At 50.6% G+C, this 21,047-nt stretch overlaps 1 protein-coding gene across 1 annotated transcript; it reads right to left on the bottom strand.

Annotated features, from left to right (window-relative positions):
* Positions 1–219: 219 nt before the first annotated feature.
* On the bottom strand, positions 220–6,839 carry CA11 (carbonic anhydrase 11). Its single transcript, XM_021003790.2, is given in 10 exon segments — positions 220–302; positions 896–1,061; positions 1,308–1,462; positions 1,606–1,678; positions 3,720–3,815; positions 4,067–4,252; positions 4,829–4,849; positions 4,851–4,975; positions 5,948–6,022; positions 6,432–6,839. Coding segments are annotated over 10 exon segments (981 nt in total). The 5' UTR covers positions 6,499–6,839; the 3' UTR covers positions 220–285.
* Positions 6,840–21,047: the final 14,208 nt, after the last annotated feature.

The raw sequence follows: 21,047 nt of genomic DNA, 5'->3' as shown, positions 1-21,047 counted from the left end.
GCGCGTGCCACCCGCCAAATCCTGTGGACTGGGAAGGGAGAGTTGTTAAAGGGGCCATGGTCAGGCGGAGGAGCTGAGCTACAAATCCTTCCGATTCGGGAAAAGGTTGCGTCACCGTCCCCCTGCAGTTCAATAGATATTCCAGTGTAACCCCCTCCCCCTAGCCTTTGGACCCCAGCTTCTCCAGACCACACAAGAAGGGTGTTCTGTAATAGATTTAATAGATTTAGCGGGGGGGGGGAATGAGGGAAGGGGAGGGGGAGGGGAGGCAAGCAATTCCTCTTCTCAGCGGGCACCATCCACTGCAAGAAAAGAGGGGCGGGGGAGGAGGTAAGGTCGGGGCAGGACGGGCCCTACCACTGAAGCCAGAGGGGGAATTGGCTTGTACTTCTGGCCTGCGGTGACTAGGGCACGGAACTAGCCTCGGTCCCTGGACTGCGCTGGCTGTACCATTGTGTATTACCTTGGGGAAGTGGGACCTTATCATGCAGGCAGGGGATGGGGGTGGTCCTGAATGGACTGTACCAAATCCGAACTGTACCAAGTGTCTTTGGAAGGCCATAGTCGGGAGCGGGCTGCTGGATAGTCCCTGTGCTCCCGTGGGGGTGGTGGGGAAGGTTACCTAGGACGCCCTGGTTCTAAGAGGCAGGTCTTGGGTCGGGACACCTGGACGCCAGAATCCCCCGGGGGGTGCCCCAGACCCCGGGCTGATCCCAGAGTAGCTGGAGAGGGATGAACTACAAATCCCAGCAGGCCTCGCGGCCGATGGCTAGCCAGCTCCCTATGTTTCGGCCCCGCGGTTTCCTGGGGCTTGTAGTTTTCAGCGCGCTCTGGCATTGGGTTCGACTTGGGGGAGGGAGGGGGGCGGCTCCCGGCTCCTGGGTCTGGGGCATACCGTGCAGTCGGTAGTTGGGACCCCGGCAGCGCCTCTCCGGGTGTCGCGGGTCCCGGTTGCCTCGGAGGGCGCGATGGGCCAGAGGCTGCAGGGGCCGCCCATTGCCGCTGAGGCTCTGGAAGATTTGGGACGGCGGGTTCTGGCTCAGGAGCCGCAGAGAGTGCATCTGGGGCAGGGGACCAAAGAGAGCTCAGATGCTGAAGGCTAGAGGTAGAAGGTGCTTAGAGATGGCTCAGGCAAAGCTGAGGCCCGGGGAAGACAAGGACTTGCAGGTAGCAAGTCAGGGTGCAGAGCCGGGACAGGGAAAGGCGCTTAGAGATCCATAAGTCCAACCCCACTTCCCATCCCCCACCCCTCAGGCCTTCTGCTGCACTCAAAATCCCTGGCTAGTGAGTAAGGAGGAGGGAGCCACCTGCAGGGAGGTGACATTGAGGGCTCGGTCGATGAGAATCCAGGTGACAGTTTCGGAGCAGGGTGGGGTGCTCAGCGAACCCTGGTATGTGATAAAGCCGAAAGACTCAGGGAACAGCTGCTCCAGGCTCAGGTCCTGCACGAAGTAGGCGTCATCTGCCAGAGAGGCCCCCGTGTGAGTGAGAAGGAACCCAGCTGTTCTGGGCCTGGCCTGGGCCCCAGTTCTTCATCATTCCAGGAGGAACCCAGGAGTCCCTCCCCACCCCCCAGACACAGACCACTGGAAACTGGACACTCACTCTTGTAGGAGATCCGGGTGATGGTATCTCTGTTAAGGAGGCGGCTCAGGAAGGGGTTGGAGTTGGCAGCAACCTGGGGTGGGATGCCAAGGATAAGAAGACTGGCTGGCAAGGCCAAGCCTGGCTACCTAGCAGGAATGTCTTCTGATATCCCCAACCAGAGGTCATGGGGCCTCTGGCAAGCAGGGCAAATGTTCTGTTCTCACAGAGGCTCAGAGCCCAGGAAGAAGCTTCAAGGCCTTCTGGGGGCCCCAGCTCTGCCACTTACTCCCTGAGGGACCCACCCCAAGTCTCTCCCCATCTCTGGCTCCAGTTTCTGAATTTGTATAACAAGGGCCTCCAAGGTCCCTTCCAACTCTGAACTCAATAATTCTAACCTCCACCTGGACAAGAATCCCCACCCCCACCCCAAGAGATCATCTAGTCTTTGTTTGGAGTCTCCTGCTATGGGGACCTCCTCACTGGCCAGGGCAATGCCTTCTGGACAGTTCTCTCTGAGAGCAGGGTTTTCTTTACAGGCCTAAATTTGCCTGCCTTAGACTTCCACCCATAGTACCTGGGTCTGATCTGTCTGTCATATAACAGGCCTTCAAATACTCCCCCTATCCCCACTGCCATGAATCTTTCTGTCTTTGGCTAAACCTCCCCAATTCCCTCAAAGGAGACCTAAATCCTGGGTACTAAGGGGGGAGGGGGCCTGGTGAGGGAGAAGACCAGGGCCTCCATCTGGGTGCTGGGCGCTGAGTGGACACAGAAAGAGGGAAGCCACCTAACACTTCAGATAAAATAGGTTCACAACTGAGTGGTGTCCACATTATGGATACAAGACTTCTTGACCTGATCTAGTGACTCCTCAGCTCAAACCCCTCTTCACTAGCTCCTTCTGCTTCCTGAATCAAGTTTATTCTCCCCTGCCTGGATCATAATAATATTACATTAGCAAGATAGCTAACATTTATATAGCACTTATGTGTCAGGCACTGCTGAACACTACAAATATCTCATTTCATCCATTTTACTGATGAGAATACTGAGGCAAACAGAGGTTCTGTGACTTGCCCAGGGTCACCCAGCTAGGAAGGGTCTAAGGCTGGTTTTGAATACAGATCTTCTTGACCCCAAGCCTAGCATTCTATCCACTGGGTTGCCTAGGACCTTGCCAATGAAGGGCTCCCCAAGCGCTCCAGCCTTATCTTGGATGACCCCCAGTCTACTCTGTCTGGCTTGAGTCCAATTGGATGGCTCTCTGCCCTGGCAACTTTAGCCTCTGAGTCTTTGCTCACAGCCTTCTCGGTACCTAATGTGCCCTGTGCCTTCTTCCGTTTCCCTTCCTGGGTTCAATTCTTTACCCAACCTGTGAAGCCTACCCCCAAGGGCCTTCCTGCTCTCCCCTCTTCCACCTTTGTGCCTTCTTTAAAGAGACCAGATGGTGCTTTGAGCATCAGAGGGTCCCACACTGCTAAAAACACAGGTCTGGATGATGCCTAATTTTATATCAGGTATCCTCTATTAAAATGCAAGCTCTCTGAGGGCAGGCACTAAGTCTCTTTGAATCCTGGTGTTTACTGCTGTTTGCTAAGCCCAGAGTCCTGCACACCCTGTGACTTTCATTGCTGTTTGTTCAATGAAAGGCTGTTCCAAAGTATTTCGAGGTGCATTTAAATCCAGAACCCAGGGCTCTAGACCAGATGAAGTCTGTTCAGAGAAAGGTTATGGTAGTTGGCCTTGGCCTTGGCCAGAAAGCATCAGGGACACCTCTCCAAAGAAGTCCTTGGAGTCAGTCAGCAGACAGCTTTTTTTGGTATGGGGAAAAAGATGCCTCAGAGGGACCTCAGGAATCCAGTACTCAACTCCTGTCCTCTTAAGAACATGGACCCCCACAGTCCTCATGGCCCCTCCCCTTCATGCATCCAGCATCTCTTCCCTACAGTCCTCAGTCCCAAGGACCCAGGTTCCCCTTCCTCATATACTCAGGCATTTTTCCTCCTCAAGGATTTAGGCATCCTTTTCCCCAGGCTCTCAGATATCCTCTCCCCACTATCTATACCCCTTAGGGACCTATGAATCTATATCCCTGCTTCTACCACCTCGGATGCCCAGGTATTTGAACTCACATTCACGAAAAGTGCCAAGACAGCCAGTCCATTGGGACCCCGGGAGGCTGCACTTAGATTCCCATAAAGTTCTTGGTTAAAATGGATTAGCTGCACCTGTGTGGGGGGGGATGAACGAAGGCAAAGACAGACCCAGAGATGAGTCAGTGTCAGGAGTAGAGACTCCAGGTCCAGGGATGTGGTCAGAGAACTCAGCATTGGTAGAAGGGCTGAGCAAGACCAGGGATTGGGTCAGCATCAGGCTAAGTGTTGGGATTATGACTCTGTGAGGGAAGTCAGGGTGACCAGTGGCATCCAAGGCCAAATGATGGCCAGGCCAGTGGTGGATACAAATAGGGACCCATCACCTCTGCCGAGAAGCTCTCATGGTTGATCTGGTGCTCTGAACCGGCCCCATCTCGGGCCCCAAAGAGGAGACGAAGCTCGCTGAGTCGGTGGCTATAGAGGAGGGGTCCCCCAGACACATTGACTACAGGCCTTGGGGCTGGCAGAAAGGAGACGTGTCGACCAGTGTTGTACAAAGTCCCTCGAAGCTAAGAAGGAGAGAGAAAAAGGGGAACCAGAGGCAGAGAACTCGGGTCTCCGACCTGTTCCCTGCTCAGAATCCTCTCCAGAAGCAAACCCTGGTACCTGAGGCAGTGGGCCCAGAAGCCAATTCCGGCTCTGCCTCCACGTGGCTTCGAGACCCTGGGCAAGCCGCTGTCCCTTCTTTCCAGTCTGCTGCCTCATCTGTAATTGGGCCCCCGTTCTGTGCCCCTGCCCGCCCCGCCCCCACCACCACCCCCCCCAGCTGCCTTCCTTCGGGTCTTCCACTTTCTGGTCCCAGCCTCCTTTCCCCTCTCCAGCGTTCAGACCCAAGCCACTCTTGTTTCTCTCCTCTGGGCGGTCCTTCCCAACGGGTTCCACCAGCAGGATGCCTGCCCTGATCTCCTTCCTGGGCCCTGGGGATCTGGGGCCCAACAGTCAGCTGGAAAAGATCACCCGTAAAGGCCATTGCATCCAACCCCGCAGAAGGAGAGAGCTGGGCGTCGGGTCACTTGGGTCCTTGAATGGGCGGGGCTGCGGCGGGACAGCTGGGTCCCAGAAGAGCAGAGGCCGGGCCCCCTTACCTTCTCTCCACCCGTGCTGGCTGAGCCGCAGCGGGGGAAGGAAAGGGTCGTAGAGGACCCTCTTCAGCTCCACGTCTACGGGGCTCTGGCGCTTCCCCACGGCACACAGACTCCAGGCTGCGTTCACCAGGCCCCAGAAGGGCGGCCCTGGGGGTGGGGGGCGGAGAGGGGAGGTGGAGGCAAGGAGAAGTGACTGTCAACTACTACGGGAAAAGAAGTTTCACCTGTATGCCCAAGGGCAAAGGGGTGCCTGATTCTTTGAGGGGGTAGGGGGTAGGGGCTAGGGGAAGGAGACGCCTGGGTCCTTGCTGCCGTCACGAGCTGAAGGAGGGGACCCCTGGGTTTCTGAGAGTCTGCCAAGCCCCTTCCTCTCCGCCCCGAATCTGCCCCCACCTCGAGCCACCCAGCGACCAAACTACAACTCCCAGCAGTCATCGCGGAAGCTAGCTCGTTTCCCAGCTGCTCCTTTGCCCCAGTGCCTCATGGGGGTTGTAGTTTCGTGGGCCTCACGGTCGAGACCGGACAGAGCGTCTGGAGGGTCGTGGGACCGCAGGGGGCCGAGGGGGAGGGGTGGAGATCTGGGTCCCCGAGAATGGAGCCGGGGAGCCAAAGAGGCTGGCGCGACGCCCGCCCCCGCGCTTGGCTTCCACTCTCGCCCACTCACTACTTCAGATGCGCATCTATAATGGCTCCTTGGCCTTCGCGAGGGGAGCTGGGGGAGGGGACGCCGGGGTCCCAGGAGGGGCAAGGGAATGCCGGGAGGGATCCGGGGGAGGACAGGCCAGGGTCCTCGGACAAAAGGGGACGCCTAGGTTCCCCGGAGAGAAAGGGGTCTGGGAGAGGGGATGCTGGGGTCCCTAGGGGAGGGGCATGGAGCGGGGGGAGACTAGGGGAGGAGCAGACGAGGTCTCCGACGGGAAGAAGGCGGTCAGAGTGGTCGCCAGGCTCCCAGGAGGGCTGGGCAAGGGGACGCCTGGCTCTGGACTCTGGGGTGGTGAGCAGCGAGGTGAGGTTGGAGCCTCGAGGGGAGGGAGCTGTCTGAGGATGCCTTAGGAGCCCAGAGGAGGCGGGCCTGCAGGTGGTGGGGAGGGGGATGCTGGGGTCCCACACTGAGTGCACCTGGGACGAAACTTCCCTGGAGATTATCTTTGTAGGTCCACCAGTCCTCGGGGGCAGGCGCCGGGCCGATGTGAGCTGGGAGAGGGGTGGGCGGTGGGCAGAATTAATGCCCTCCTGTTCTCGTCCCCCTTCCCCCACCCCCACCTCCTCCCATCCCCGGCGTCCCTGGGTCTCTGGGGTATCCGAGGGGCTTTTCTTTCCACCTGCCTGTGTTCTCTCCCTAGTCTCAGAGCTCCGTCTTTCTCTCTGAGAAATCCCTCTAGGCGTTCAGAAGTAGCCTTCCCCTCACCCCCCCCCACCCCCAGAGGTGTGTCTCTCTCTGGCAGGTCTCTGGCCTCCTTCTCTCTAAGTCTCTGAGAGGTCTCTGCGAACTCTCCGAAATTCTCTCTGCGGGATGTCTTCCTCTTACAACTCTCCGTCTCCCTCACAGGGAGGAGAGAAGCCCCCTCCCCCTCACTGCCTAACCCTATCCCAGAACTCTTACCTGCAGCCCCTAAGGCAGCCCCAAGGAGCAGGGCCCGCGGAGGACTGAGGCGCGCTGGGCCCCCCATCTCTCAGGCTCCAACGTCCAGGCAGCGATGCCTTCAGGGGTCTCTGTCTTTCACACCCCCTGCTTCCTCTTCCCCTTTGACCCTTCTATGTCTCTGTCTCTCTATCTCTCAATGAGTGTCTGGGGTCTCTTCTCTTCTCTATATTTCTATCTGTTTCTCTTCTGCTTTTCCGTGGGAGATAATCCCCTCCTTCCTCTTCTATCTAAGGGCCTGTAGTCTCCAAATATCAGAATAATGGAAGGGGCTCTCACCCAGGGTCCTTCTCCCCTGCTCTGAGCCTGTCCTTCTAGCTTTCCCTGCCTTTTCCCTCTCCTCCCTTTCAGTCTCTCTCTCTCTCTCTCTCTCTCCTCTCTCTCTCTCTCTCTCTCTCTCTCTCTCTCTTTCTCTCTCTCTCTCTCTCTCTCTCTCCTTTTTTTTCTTCCTGTCTCTGTCTGCCGTTCCTGTCTTTATCTCCCTCTCTCTGAAACTCCCTTCTCCTTCTCTCTCTTCTTTCTCTTCTGTCTCTGGCTTTCTGTCTCTCTCAACACCTTCTTCCCTTTTTTCCTGTTTCTGTATCTGTTCCCCTTCTGTCTTTTCTCTTCCTCAGTCCATTCCTTCTTTTTAAACCTCCTCAAATTCTCATCCCTCTCTTTCTCTTTCCTTTCTCTCCTCTTTCCCTGTCTGTTTCTCTCTCCCTCTCCCTCTCTTTCTTTCTCTCTCTCTCTCTCTCTCCCTTCCACCCTCCCTTTCTCCCTCTCCCTCTCTCTCTTTTCTCTCAGTATCTTTCCCCCTTTTACCTTCACCACTATTACCACCCTTATCTGCTTTCCTCCATCTCTTCCTTCCTCTCTCTAGATCTCTCCCCACCTTCTATTTTTCTCTCCCTCTCTCTACCTTCATCTCTCAATCCTACCTTCCCCACCGTCTCTCTCGATTCCCTCTCCCTCTCCTTCCCCCTCCCCTCTCTCTGCCCCCTCCCTTTCTCCCCTGCTTCTCCCTCCCTCCCCCTCTCTCTCCTCTCTTTGCCCCTCCTCTCCCCTGCTTCTCTCTCCAATTTCTTGCTTCTCCCTCCCTTCCCCCCTTCTTTCTACATGTTTCTTGGTTTTGGAGGGTAGGGGCTTGGGTCAAGGAATTGGGGGAAACAATTAGTGAGAGGAGGGTCCCCTGTCCAGGCTGCACTGGGGGGGAGGGAGTGGTCCAGACACCTGGGGCCCCTTCCTGGCAGCTCCCATTCTCTGCAGGAGGAAAGGGCGAGGGGGAGGGGGAGCCTTAAGGTGGATCGGGAAGAATCCTTGTCTTTCCTGGGCTTGGCACTTGCCCTCCTCCTACCTGCTTTCCCCCAAAAAACCTCCTGATCTTCTCAGGCAGCATCAGGCCAGCCTTTTAACCAACTCTTCCCCCCTCTTCACTCCATTCTGCGCCTGGGGCTGCCTTAATAGAGCTTGGTGAGCCTCATGGGGAAAGTCTGGCTGTAGTAAGTAGGATCAACCACCAGAGGGAGACAAATACCATGAAAAGAGAGGTCAGTCAAGCCATGGGAGATACTATCTCTAAGGGCTAGAAAGCTAAAGGCAGAGACCGAAAAGAGGCTAAAAGCATGGGGTGTCCAAAACAGCAAGGGGGAGAATAGCAATAGATTTATGGTGACAGTCAAAGACAGAGGAGGAGATAGAGAGTGAGAAACACCAAGAGAGACAGACCAGCTTACTGAAAGAATCAATCAATCAATGAGCATTAATTAAGCGCCTACAATGTGCCAGGCGTTGTGCTAAGCTCTGGGGATACAAAAAGCAGCAAAAGACAGTCCCTGCCCTCAAAAATCTTACAATCGAATGGGGGAGACAACGTCCAAAAAAACTATAAACAAAACCATCTGTGTACAGGCTATACTTGAGCTAATTACCAGTTGGAGGGCCCTGGAATGAAGAGGGGCTGGGGAAGGCTTCCTATAGAAGGTGGGATTTTGGTTGGTACTTAAAGGAAGCTAGCAGTTGGAGCAGAGGTGGGAGAGAATTCCAGGCATGGGGGACAGCCAGAGAAAATGCCCAGAGCTGAGAGATGGAGGGCCTTGTTCTAGGAGCCGCAGGGATTAAAGGGTCCTTGTTAGGGAATAAGGTGTAAGAAGACTGGAAAGGCAGGAGGGGGCTGGATTAGGAAGGACTTTGAAGTCCAAGCAGAGACTTTTGTACTTGTTCCTGGAGGCAATAGGGAGCCACTGAAGTTTATTGAGTAAGGGAAGGCGGGGATGTAACTCTATCGGACCTGCCTTCAGTAGATGGATGAAGAATGAATTGGAGTGGGGGCTTGAGGCAGGCCAGCAAGTTATTTCAATAGTCTGGGCATGAGGTGATGAGGTCCTGCCCTAGAATGGTGAATGAATAAAAAAAGCATTTATTAGTTACTTACTATGTGCAAGCACTGTGCTGAATCTGCACTGGAAATACAAACAGAAAAGCAGGTCGTACCTGCCTTCAAGTAGCTTACATTCTAAATATAAAGGAAGTTTCAGCTGTTAGGTGAAAAGGCTCCATGTGGGGTCCTTAGGGTTCAATAGCAAAGCAGATGGTCATGCATCTTTCATGTCATTTTCAGCAGTGAGATCCTTTTTGTTTCTGGCACGGAAGTTTTTGACAGCGTCAAGACCTTGGGCGGTAGGCACAGTAGCTGCGGCTGCGGCAGGAGAAAAGCCATAGCTTGATCCCTCTCCACGGGGGTGATGGCTGGGGGATGGGCTGGAAGGTGTGGGGAGGTGCTGCTGCTCCCAGGACTTTGGGGCTTGCTTTCCCAATCCTGTTATTTAGCATTGGCCATGGCAAAGAAAGTGGGCCCCTTCTCCAGTGATGGACGCCAGGTTAAGGGGCTGCTGGTTTGAAGGGCACTGGTATTCTAGTTTCATGGCTTCAAGGTCCTAGGCTGTGAGAAGATGGCAGTCACAGTGATGATGGTGATGGTACTCACCACCTCCTGACTCTCCCTTAGGAGCTCAGTGCTTCAGCTAGGCTGGCTTGCCTGCCTTGCAGGAACAGATTGACTAGCAGAAGGGAGGTGTCTGGAAACTAAGGGGACCTGGGGCCTCCAGACAGAGGGACAGGGAGGGCTCTGAAAGTCTTCAGGGAAAGTGGGGGAAAGGTACAGAGAGAGGAGGGAGGGGGAGGTGGCTAAACTGGAGAGCAGAGAAGAGGCCTGTGTTGGGCTCCAGCTGTCGATTTCATGGCCATCAGTCTCGGGCACTGGGAGCAAGGTTGGGGTCATGGAGAAACACATGTACCAGTCCTTTCCCTTGGCAGGCAGGTTCCTTCCATCCGTCCCACCCCCACCCCATCCCCCACTCCCCCAGGCCTCCTAGCCAGCTCCCAGTAGCCATTCTAGCACTGGGGAGGAGAGGGAGGTCAAAATCTTTTGGCCTGGGGGGCCACTCTGGCCACCAGCCTCATGGGAGATAATGGGGTCTGAATCTCCAGCCATTGATAAGATCCCGAATTCCTTCTTCCCTGCCCCAGAACAGGACCTGCATCTGGGAGCGGGCTACAAGTTCAATATGAAGGCAAATAAGAAAGGTAACAGGATCTGAGGCTGCCTTAAAAGAGGGCAGAGTTAACGGGAAATGGGGAGGGATTGTTCTATTGCACACACACACACACACACACACACACACACACACACACACACACACACCCGTCACACCAAAGCTATGTGCAGAGTTCAGCTCTGGGCCAATGGCAAAAGAAGGACATCAAAAAAAAAAAACCAAACCAGAATATTCAGGGAAAGGAGATCTGCACAGGGAAGGGCCTAGAATTCCTAGTATACACCAGCATCTGTTGAAAGAAGTGGGGAATGGAGAAGAAATTGGCTCCCGGGAGACATAATTATCTTTGTTCTGTTTCACCCCAGAGGGCAGAACCTGGATCCCAGGAGGGAAAGTTGCCCAGAATCTAATTTGGACTTGAGAGCTGGAGGAACTTGGTAGGTTAAGGGTGGGGCTCCCTTCCCACCTCCAATTAAAGTAATTGCCAGGATTTAAGTGAAAGGTTGCTCACAGCCTGAAGGTTTAACAGTTTGAAGGGGTGGTTTCTTCCTGAGGTGTGAACTTCTCTTTAATTGGATCAAGAAGGGAAGGGCATGATTGTCTAACCAGGCCTCTGGGAGCTTTAAATAGCAGAGGAATTTTCACAGTTGAATCAGTCTGCAGCCAAGTAACCAAAGGACTCAGGGGTGCCTTGGGAAGCAGGCCTTGGCACCTGTACCGCAGGGAAAGTAAAAGTGGGGGAAGCGAGCCCCAGACCATCTTCAGGGATGTTTTGGACTTACTATTCTTATCCTACCTTCTTAGTAATACCTAAAAACTCGTTGAAGCTACTAGCTGATGGAAATGGGAAGCACCCTGTTGGGGGCTCATAGAAACCCCCAACCATCCGGGTTACCCTCTGAAAGCTGAGGAGGAGGAGCTGACCCCTGAAGATTCTTCCAGATAATTTCAATGGAGAGGGGGATGGTGAGGAAGCTGGGGGGAGGAGGGAGAGGTTGTCCCAAAGTGTAACGGCCTGCCTGCATGGAGTGTGTTTCCTTTCACAGGGAGTCTTCCATCAGAGACGAGACGACCATCTGTCAGGTATGCTGTATGGGGAATTCTGGGCTACAGGCCCCTGCTGTTTCTTTTAACTTCAAGATTCTGAGAATCTGACTGGGACAAAGCCGAGGAATCGTTCTCTGCTCCTTCAGTGAACAGCACAACCAACCAGCCTCTAAACGTTTATTGATTAAGCACCTACTGTGTGCCAGGCACCAGAGATACAAAAAGAGGTCAAAGATTTTCCTTGTCCTCAAGGAATTTGCAGCCTAGTGGGGGAGATGACTTGGAAACAAATATATACAAAGCAGGCAAGATGCAGCATGAATAGGAAATAATTAACTGAGAGAAGGCCTGGGATTAAGAAGGGTTCGGGGAGGCTTCCCCTTAGAAGGTGGGATTTTAGCTGCAGCCTGAAGGAAGCCAGGGAGCTTGGTAATCAAAGTGGAGCAGGGAGAGCGTTCCAGGCATGGTGGGCGGCCAGAGAGAATGCCCAGAGCCGAGAGATGGAGTGTCTTGTTGGTGAAATAGCCAGGAGGCCCGGTGTCACCAGATCCAAGGGAGGTGTGAGAAGACTGGAGAGCTAGGAGGGGGCCAGTTGGAGAAGGACTTTGAATGCCAGAAAGACAGTTTTGTATTTGCTCGTGGACGCGATAGGGGGCATCTGGAGTTAATTGAATTGGGGGTGGGGTTGATATAGTTGGGCCTGCATTTTAGGAAACTCACTGGTGGCTGAACGGAGGATGGCCTGGAGGGGGAGAGACCCGAGGCAGGCACACACCCCCAACAGCTGTTGCCATAGCCCTTGTATGAGCTGATGAAGGGCTTCATCAGGGTAGGGGCAGGGTCAGAGGAGGGAAGATGTATTGGGGAGTTGATGCAGAGGTAAATGGACAGACCTTGGCAACAGGTTGGATGTGGGAGGTGAGACAGGTAACGAGGAGTTCAGGGTGACCTTGAAGTTGTGAACCTGGGGGGACTGGGAGGATGGTGGTGCCTGCCACGGTGAAAGAGAAGGTAAGAGGTAGGGAGGGCTTGAGGGGAAAGATACCGAATTCTTTTTGGGACATGTTGAGATTAAGATGTTCACTGGAGATCCAGCTGGAAATGGGAGACAGGAGGGAGAGGTTGGGGCAGGAAAGGTAGCTTTGAGAATCCTCAGCAGAGATGATCATTAAGGAGATCCCCAAGTGAAGTAGGACACAGGGAGAAGAGAAGGAGACCCAGGGCAGAGACTGGAGGGGCTCCTGTGGTGGGAGGGTGCCTGGAGGAGGATCCAGCAAAGGAGACAGAGAAGGAGCCGTGAGAGAGATGGGAGGAGAGCCAGGAGAGAAGAGGGTGTCACGGAACTCAAAGCCTCTGTCACCTCTGACTCTTGAAAAACCTGCACAGAGAGGAGAGAGCACGGCCAGCACTGAGGGATAGCTCGAGTCTCGGAAGGATGGAATGATTCATAAAAGGAACAACAAATAGGCCAGACGGTCTGAAACAGAGTGTAAGAGGGAGAGGAAGGTACGACGAGCTGGATTTATAAGCTGGAGTCCTCTTCTGAAAGGCTTTGATGCCAAGTACTAAATGCTGGCAATTCAAAGAAAGAGAAAAAACAGTGGGGAAGACAACATGCCAATATCTATAAACAATCAAGCTGTAGATGGGACAAACTGGAAATAATCAACGGAGGGAAGACACTGGGTTTGGGGTGGGGGGGATGGAGAACGGCTTCCTGTTGGACCTGGGATGTAGGCTGGAACTTGAAGGATGCTAAGATGAGGGAAGAGCATTCCAGGCATGGGCACAGCCAGAGCAGAGGCTGGTGTCCCTGGATCGCAGAGTATGAAGTGGGCAGTGTAAGAAGATTGGAAAGATTTGAGGGGCAGGTTATGAGGGGCTTTGAACACCAGAAGATTTTGAATTTGATCCAGGAGGTGATGAAGAGCTACTGGAGCTTACTGAGTAGGCTGAGGGGGGAGGTGACATGCTCAGTCCTGTGCTTCAGGAAAATCATGGTGGAAGCTGAATAGAGGAGTGGGGGGGGGCATGGAACTGGAGGCAGGGGACCCAAAATCACACTATTGCAATAGTCAAAATGATATGATGGCTCTGCCAGAAGAAGGATGTGATGAAGGTAAAATTTGCAGACTTCTGGAGACAAATTGGATTTGGGAAGTGAGGAGTACAGAATAACACCCCACACAGAGAGTTAGTCTTGGCAAGCATAAGGGAAAATTCACCATCAGAGAGTAGAGCAAAGCAGGAAGAGGTGGGGAATAATGTCAGGGGACTATTTGATGAGGAGAAGAGGAGAAGAGGAAACTCTTGGTGAATGGCCTCCATCCACTTAATAAGAGGAAAGAGGAGCTCAAGGCCAGGAGAGCTGTAGGAGGCCTGAGGAGAGAAGAGAAGGTGTGGAAGAGCCCCCTGTGGAGAATGACGGGTCCTCATTTAAGGAGAAGCACAAAGATTGCCCTGCTGCAGTGAGAGCCCAGTTAAGACTGGATACCATAAGAATGTAGGAGACAAGACAGGTCAACATGACTTTCATGACTTGCTCCAGCTTCATTCAGCTGTTATCAAGATAGTCTGAGCATGAGGTGATAGGGACTGGATCAGAGAGGGGAAATCATCAGAACAGAGAAGGACAGGTATGGAAAGGAGAGATGTTACAGAATGACAGGACTTGGCGGCTGACTGAATGTGGTGGATGACACTAGACACTGAGCCAAGATTACTAGGAAGATGATGAAGCCCTCCACAGCAACAGCGGAAGTTAGGAAAGTAGAGTGATTGGAGGAAAAGAAGACAAGCTCTGGGGCAGTTAGGGGGTGTAGTGGCTAGAGCTCTGGCCTTGGAGTCAGGAGGACCTGAGTTCAAATCTACCCTCAGACACTTGATACTTACTAGCTGTGTGACCCTGGGCAATTCACTTAACCCCAATTGTCTCACCAAAAAAAAAAGAAGATGACAAGCTCAGTTTTGGAAGCGGTAGTCAAATGGAGAGATGTCGGTGTTCCTGACCAAGGATATAGAACAGTTGTGAGTGACAGTGAGACCAAGCATGTAGTCATCCTTGTGCATGCCTAAAGTGGAGGGAAGGTGTGAGTCACGTGAACTGGGAAACTGAGGAAATGGGCAGGCCTATGGGGTTGAGGCACTGAAACCTAATGAGCTTCATCTTCCTCTTCTCTGTCCCCTAAATTTCCACCTCCGGTCCCAGGGCGCATTGCTCTCTGTGTACAGTTTAAGGAAACGGAGAAGAGGGGACTTAATTACTGTCTTCAGTTTTCCCGGGGCAGTCCCAAGAACAATGGCAGGAAGCTGCAAAGAGGCCTGCTGAGGCCAGCAGCCGGCCGGAAACGCTGACCAGCAGTTGGAGCTGGAAGAGGTGAGGGGTTCTCCCCTCCCCCCCGTAGGTCCCTGAGGAGACGCTGGAGGGCCCCTTGTCAAGGGCCTGGGAAAGGAGGTGCTGGGTCGGACCCTGATACCGGTGGGTTTCTGAGACGCAATGTGTGGGCAGTGGGTGGGCCGTCCCTGCCTCAGGCCGCTGGAGCTCCTAGGAGTCTGGAGCTCTGGCTGTCTCTTCCCTCCTGGGTGCCATCTTTAGCTCAGACCTTCTCTCTCCCTCTCCCTTTCTTTCTTCCTCTCTTCTTTCACCTCCCTCTCCCCTTCCCCCTTCACTCACGCCCTCCCGAGTTGTCTTTCATGGGGTCTCCACTCTATCTTGAGACCTTTTCCCGACTATCGCCTCTTCCTTCAAGGTCTCTCTTTCTGTATCCCTTTCTCTATGGGGATAGCTAGCCCTGTCTCAGTTATCATCCCCTCTTTTCCAGTGTCTCTTTCTTTTTCCCTCTCTCAGTTTGCCCTTCCCTCCTCAAAGCGAGGATCGTTGCTGGGGGATTTCAGAATTTGCAGTTTTCATCCTTCGTGTGGGTCTGAATACTGAATTTAAAGACTTTCTAACCATCTACTTCCTTTCTCCACTCTGGGTACCTTCAACTCTTGTTAAGCTTGGGTCCCATTTCTGATTCAAATATTCCAGGTTTCTTCCCCAGAGGGACAGGAGTCTTTCCCTGAGAAAAATCCTTATTTAGGTGTGTGATCCCACGGTGAAGTAATATTACTCTGTGGTGCAGGGAAGCTTGTTAACACCTGTATCCATTCCTGGCATTTAAGTAGCTTTTTCTTCCAAGGTGATTCTAATAATTTGTCTACATTTAATCTCATTAATCAACATCATTTTAACTACACAGCACCCTCTTCTGGTCTCCAAGCTTTCTCAGGTTCTAAGTACTTTATGATAACTGGTATCTCACCAGGAATCTTAGAAAAATCTGCAATGTTAGGTAATTTACAAGAAATAAATTAGGTTTTATTTTTATCCTCATATCTCTTAGAGAATATGTCTCTTCATTATCATTAATCTTATAAAATACTCTTGCTACCATGATTCCTTAGATCATGGGGCACTCTCCAACTAAGAGTTATCTGTGGGGCTCTCAGCATCTCTAAGCACTAGCATTCTAGGGATACAACATCTCTACTACCCATATTAGCCTCCACACCAGGTAAGGTAAATCAATAGGTACTGATACTTAAATACTCAAACAATCAAAAATTGTTGTCAAAGAAACTGGTCTGACTTATAAAGGAAAATTGTGCAAGAAATTAATTTTTCCCCTAGTGGATACCTGTGAAATTAGGGTATCAAGGAAATCTTGGATGAAGAAGCTTTCCAGTGAGTCCCTGCCAATACAAAGGACACCCTTCCATAAGTCCCCAAATGAGACCTGATATCATAGCAGAGATGTGTCATGAACCCCCCCAACTTTTCTCTCTCTCTAGGATGGGGCTGGCTCACCTATTCACCTATATGCACCCACTTTGGCAGATCAGGATGTCTCTGGGGGAGGTCTCATTGCTACAAGTCATTCTCGAGGTCCCCCACTTGGTGTGGGAGAAACTATGTCAACTACTTACAACTATAGTTCTTGAGTCCCCACTGCTATGCTTCTCATTTAACAAATCAAAATGACATTGTTAATTATTAATTACAAATGGAAATGGAAAAATGGATGGAATGAAAAAACAAAAGTGATCACAGCATGACATTCTCCTCACTTACCCGGGTCACAGGTTCTCCCAATAATGCATGCAGTGTCCATGGGAGAGACTGGGTACAAACTTGCTGAAACCAGGAAGGGAAGAATCTGAGTAGGGAAACCAATGTGTGCAAGGCACCTAGCAGCTTTGGACTGCAGACCCTCAAGTCTTTGATCTTTTCAGTCTCTCTAGGAATAGTCTAGATTGTGCTACATTTCTCCTGTTGGGCAGAGCCGCTTCTTTCTGGACTTCTCTTTTCTCTTGCTGGAGGAACCTCTCTGCTGGCTGTTAGTCTCAAACTATGGAAGCAGTTAGTTTCTGTTTGTTTGTTTGTTTTTTAAGGAGAACAAAGACTTTAAGGCTGAGGTCTGAAGAGCTATTTGTATCTGCTCTGTTTGGAATGCCTCTGAGGTAGCATTTGCTCTCAGAAAAACAATTCCTGAAGTCTGGAATCTATAGAGCTATTCAGGTACTTTCACTGGGCTCTGAGGGGTTTCCCCTTCGCCTGTCATGGGAGGCAGTACAGAGCAAGGTAGGCAAACCTTTCATGCTGTAGGTACCAGTAAGAGGCAAAGAAGTTTAACTTTTCCCTTCCTCTATCAGCTCTTCAGACATCAAAGGCTTCTCCTGTCCTCCAGTCAGTACTTTCCAACAGCAGAACTTTCCTCCAGTCAGATCAGTTCCCACAAACATCTACATTCCTCTTTCTCTGTCAACTTTTTTGGTTTCATTTTTAATTTTAAATAGTATTTTATTCTTTATATATAAGGTGAAGACAATTTTTAGCATTCACTTTTTTAAAATTTGGAGTTCCAAGTTTTCTCCCTTCCTCCCTCACTTCCTCTCTCTCTGAGATGGTAAGCAATTTTATATAGGTTATACATGTGTAAAACATGTTTCCATATTAGTCATGTTGTGAAACAAGACCCAGACCCAAAGAAAACACACACACACACACACACACACACACACACACACACACACACACACATACCTCCACCCCACACACACACCCCTTGCCAAAGAAAGTGGAAAATAGTATGCTTCAATCTGCATTCAGATTCTATCAGTTCTTTCTCTGGAAGTGGATAGCATTTTTTCATCATGAGTCCTTTGGAATTGTGTTAGATCATTGTGTTGCTGAGAAGAGCTAAGTCATTCACAGTTGATTATCATCAAATGGTGCTGTTACCGTGTACAATGTTCTCCTGGTTCTGCTCACTTCACTTTGCATCAGTTTGTGTAAGTCTTTCCAGGTTTTTCTGAAATCAGGCCACTCGTCACTTCTTACAGCACGATAGCATTCCATTATAATTATATACCACTACTTGTTCAGCCATTCCCCAGCTGATGGGCATCCCCTCCATTTCCAATTCTTTGCCCTCTGTCAACTCCTGACTGTCATTTTGCTTGAAGACAGTGTCTCCTTAAGGTAAGAAATGACCCTCCTCTATCTTAGATTAAGGGGGAAAAAATGTCCATTTCTGTCAGACGTATTATGCATAGACCATATACAACTGTCAGAAAGTTCTAATTGTCAGGGATTCATGGCTTTCAGTCTCAAAGTGGAAATAGTTACCATATGTAAATTTTACCTGGTGGGAAACAGGTTACTTTGGTCATCTGTGCCTGCACCAAACATCTCCCCCTCCCTCCAAGAGGGAGATTTTATCAAGTAGTTTTATCTATGAGTCTGCTTTCTCTTGGCTTCTCAAAAATGTATTTCTAAAAATGCTCTAAACCACTATTGATTAGAGAAATGCAAATCAAAACAATTCTGAGGTACCACATCACACCTATCAAATTGGACAACATGTCAAAACAGGAAAATGATAAATGTTGGAGAAGATGTGGGAAAATTGGAACACTAATGCTTTGTTGGTGGAGTTGTGAAATGATCCAACAGTTTTGAAGAGCAATTTGGAACAATGCCCAAAGGGCTATAAAAATGTGCATATCCTTTGACCCAGCAATAGCACTTCTAGGACTGTATCCCAAAGAGATCATACAAATGGGAAAAGAACTCACATGTACAAAAATATTTATAGCAGCTCTTTCTGCAGTGGCAAAGAATTGGAAATTGAGAGGATGCCCATCAATTGGGGAATGGCTGAACAAGTTGTGGTATATGAATATAATGGAATACTATTGTGCAATAAGAAGTGATGAGCAGGCAGACTTCAGAAGAAGCTGGAAAGAATTGTATGGACTTATGCTTAGTGAAGTGAGCAGAACCAGGAGGACTTTGTACACAGGAACAGCCATGTTGTGCGATGACTAATATTGATAGACTTAGCCCTTTTCAGCATTACAAAGATCTAAGACATCTCAAAAGGCTTCGTGATGGAAAATGCTGTCCACATGCAAAGAAAGAACTATGGAGTTTGAATGTAGATCAAAGCATACTATTTGCTATTTTTTTCCCTTCTATTGTGTTTTGTTTCCTTTTTCTTATGGTTCCTCCTATTGGTTCTAATTCTTCTTTACAACATCACTAATGTGAAAATATGTTTAATAGGAATGTATATGTATAGCCTGTATCAGATTGTGTGCAGTCTTGGGGAGGGAAGGGGAGAAAAATTTAAAACTCAAAAGCTTATGGAAGTGATTGTTGATAGATCAAAATAAATTAATTTAAAAATATGTTTCTATCCCTTTCCACAAACAAAATTATCCCAAATTGAAAAAGAACGCCACTTTACTCAGTGCAGAGGTGTGATGTGAAATAGCTAACTGGCAACCTTTCAAAAACTATTTCATGTTCCAATAAGGTAGCCTCCGTGTTGATTGTGCTAATAGTAATAAATGGAGCGGCTGAATTCTGTTCCCATCATTCTGTAATGTACACCACGATCCTCTCATGCTTATTAGTGCTTTCTTTGAGTAGGAATGAATCAACTGTCCTGTACCCAATTGATATTTCTGTGTCAAGCACCTCTTTTACTCCTCCCCCTTTGGGGGCAAACTTTAGACTAGAACCAAAAGTGGAATTGTCTCCGGAGTAGCCATGGGTGGCAGCGACGGTGAAGAACCAAAGAAGAGGAGGAATGTTGAGAAGTAAAGGCTCCCCTAGCAATGAACCTGTAACAGTTCTCCACATCTGGGTCAGAGCAGAGACCCTGAAAGTCCCAGCAATGCTTGCCTCTAGCTTCAATGCCACAGTGCTCTTTGAATCTTCCTCTTTGCACTCCTGGTTCTGAGCTTTCACTGCCCCTTTCTCTTGGTCTCTCTCTCTCCATCTCTCAAGCTTTCTTTCCTTCCCTGCTCTATTGTGTCTCTTTCCTCCTTCTTTGTGGGTCTCAGTATTTCTGTTTATAAACACCATCTCCCAGTCCCTCCTGCTCTCCTCCAGCCCCACATTGTTTGCCTTTTACTCAGGGAATTCCTCATTCACCATGGCTCAGACTTCTAATTCTTTCCCTCCCATTATCTTTGCATTTGTATCTCTCACTCCCCAGAGCTGATGTATATGTTTTCCTTCCAGGCTCGGTGCTTCCAACTCTATCTTTCCCTGAGCCTTCTCTCTCTCTCTCTCTCTCTCTCTCTCTCTCTCTGTGTGTGTGTGTGTGTGTGTGTGTGTCTGTCAGTCTCTCTGTGTCTCTAAGTTTCTCACGGTCCCTATCTGGGGAATGAGTGCCAGGGTTGTAGGAGAGGTGCCAGCAACCCAGAAGATTCAGAGCCTCACTCCCAGAGGATGACCTTGCCTAAACCTCTTGGGGTGGGGTCTCAGTCTGGGCTCCTCAAACCTCAGACCAGGAGGGGAGCTCAGAAGTAAGGTGGGGATGGAGGGTTATAATAGAGGCAGTGGAGGAGGGCTGGGGGGTAGAGAGTTCATTATTGGGGGGGCCCTGCTAGTGCCATGCTGAGCTCCTTATCTTTGCCCCTAAATTGCTCCTCCTGACATTATGACTTCAATCTCTGTTACCCCCAGTCTCCCAAATTCCTATGACCCAAATATTGGGGTCCATAAGACTTTAAGGATTATCTCATTAAACACCCTCATTTTATAAAAGAAAAAATTGGAGGATTCTTCTTCAAAAGGAAATTGAGGGGCAGTTAGGTGGATCAGTAGATAGAGTACTGGCCTTGGAATCAGAAGGTCCTGAGTTCAAATATGACCTCAGACACTTGACACTTACTACCTTGCTACAAGGTTACTAGTAACCTTGGGCAAGTCACTTAACCCTGATTGCTTCACACACACACACACACACACACACACACACACACCAAAAAGGAGGAAATTGAAAACCAGAGAGGAGAAGGCCTTTGCTCAAGGCCACCCAGCTTATAAGTGACAGAGCTGGGATTTGAACACAGATCCTTAGCTCCAAATCCAGAGGTCCTGCTAGCCATGTGGCCACAGTTCATTGACTCATCCCTCTGTCTCACCCCCAACATCCTTCCTTCCTCCCTTCTTCCCACCTTCCCAAGGCTGATGCTAGAGGAATGGAAACACAATAGGGAAGTAAAGCACCTGGGGCTTCAGTACTGGTCAGTCTCATCTTTGATAGAGTCCATCTCTCTCACAGCAAGCTGGGGCTCACCTGGGAGGGAGAGGGAGGCTTGGCCTCAGCATTTAACAGAGTGGGTAGGGAAGATGGAGAAGAGCCCTTTCTCCCTCCACCCTAAAGCTCCTTCTTTCATCAGCACCCTTCCCCCAGGCTCATGTCAAGGTGGGTGGGAAGACCAGGAGCCTTAAGGAACTACCCTGTCATTCTAGAATTCCAAGAACTTCTTTGTGTCCTGGGCCACCTCAGGATGAGGGAGAGCCGGCCAGGAGGTGTGACACTCCTAAAGGCTCAGCCTGGGCTTGGAGTGCCCAGAAGGGTCCAGGGAGTGCAGGAAGCCTGCTGGCAGGGCTGGCCTCTCCCTGGTCCTTCAGTATCACTATACTTGTTTT

The sequence above is a fragment of the Phascolarctos cinereus genome, unplaced genomic scaffold (assembly GCF_003287225.1).
Source record: "Phascolarctos cinereus isolate Bilbo 61053 unplaced genomic scaffold, phaCin_HiC Scaffold_726;HRSCAF=1367, whole genome shotgun sequence".
NCBI lineage: Eukaryota > Metazoa > Chordata > Mammalia > Diprotodontia > Phascolarctidae > Phascolarctos > Phascolarctos cinereus.
This window is presented reverse-complemented; position numbering and strand designations above follow the sequence as displayed.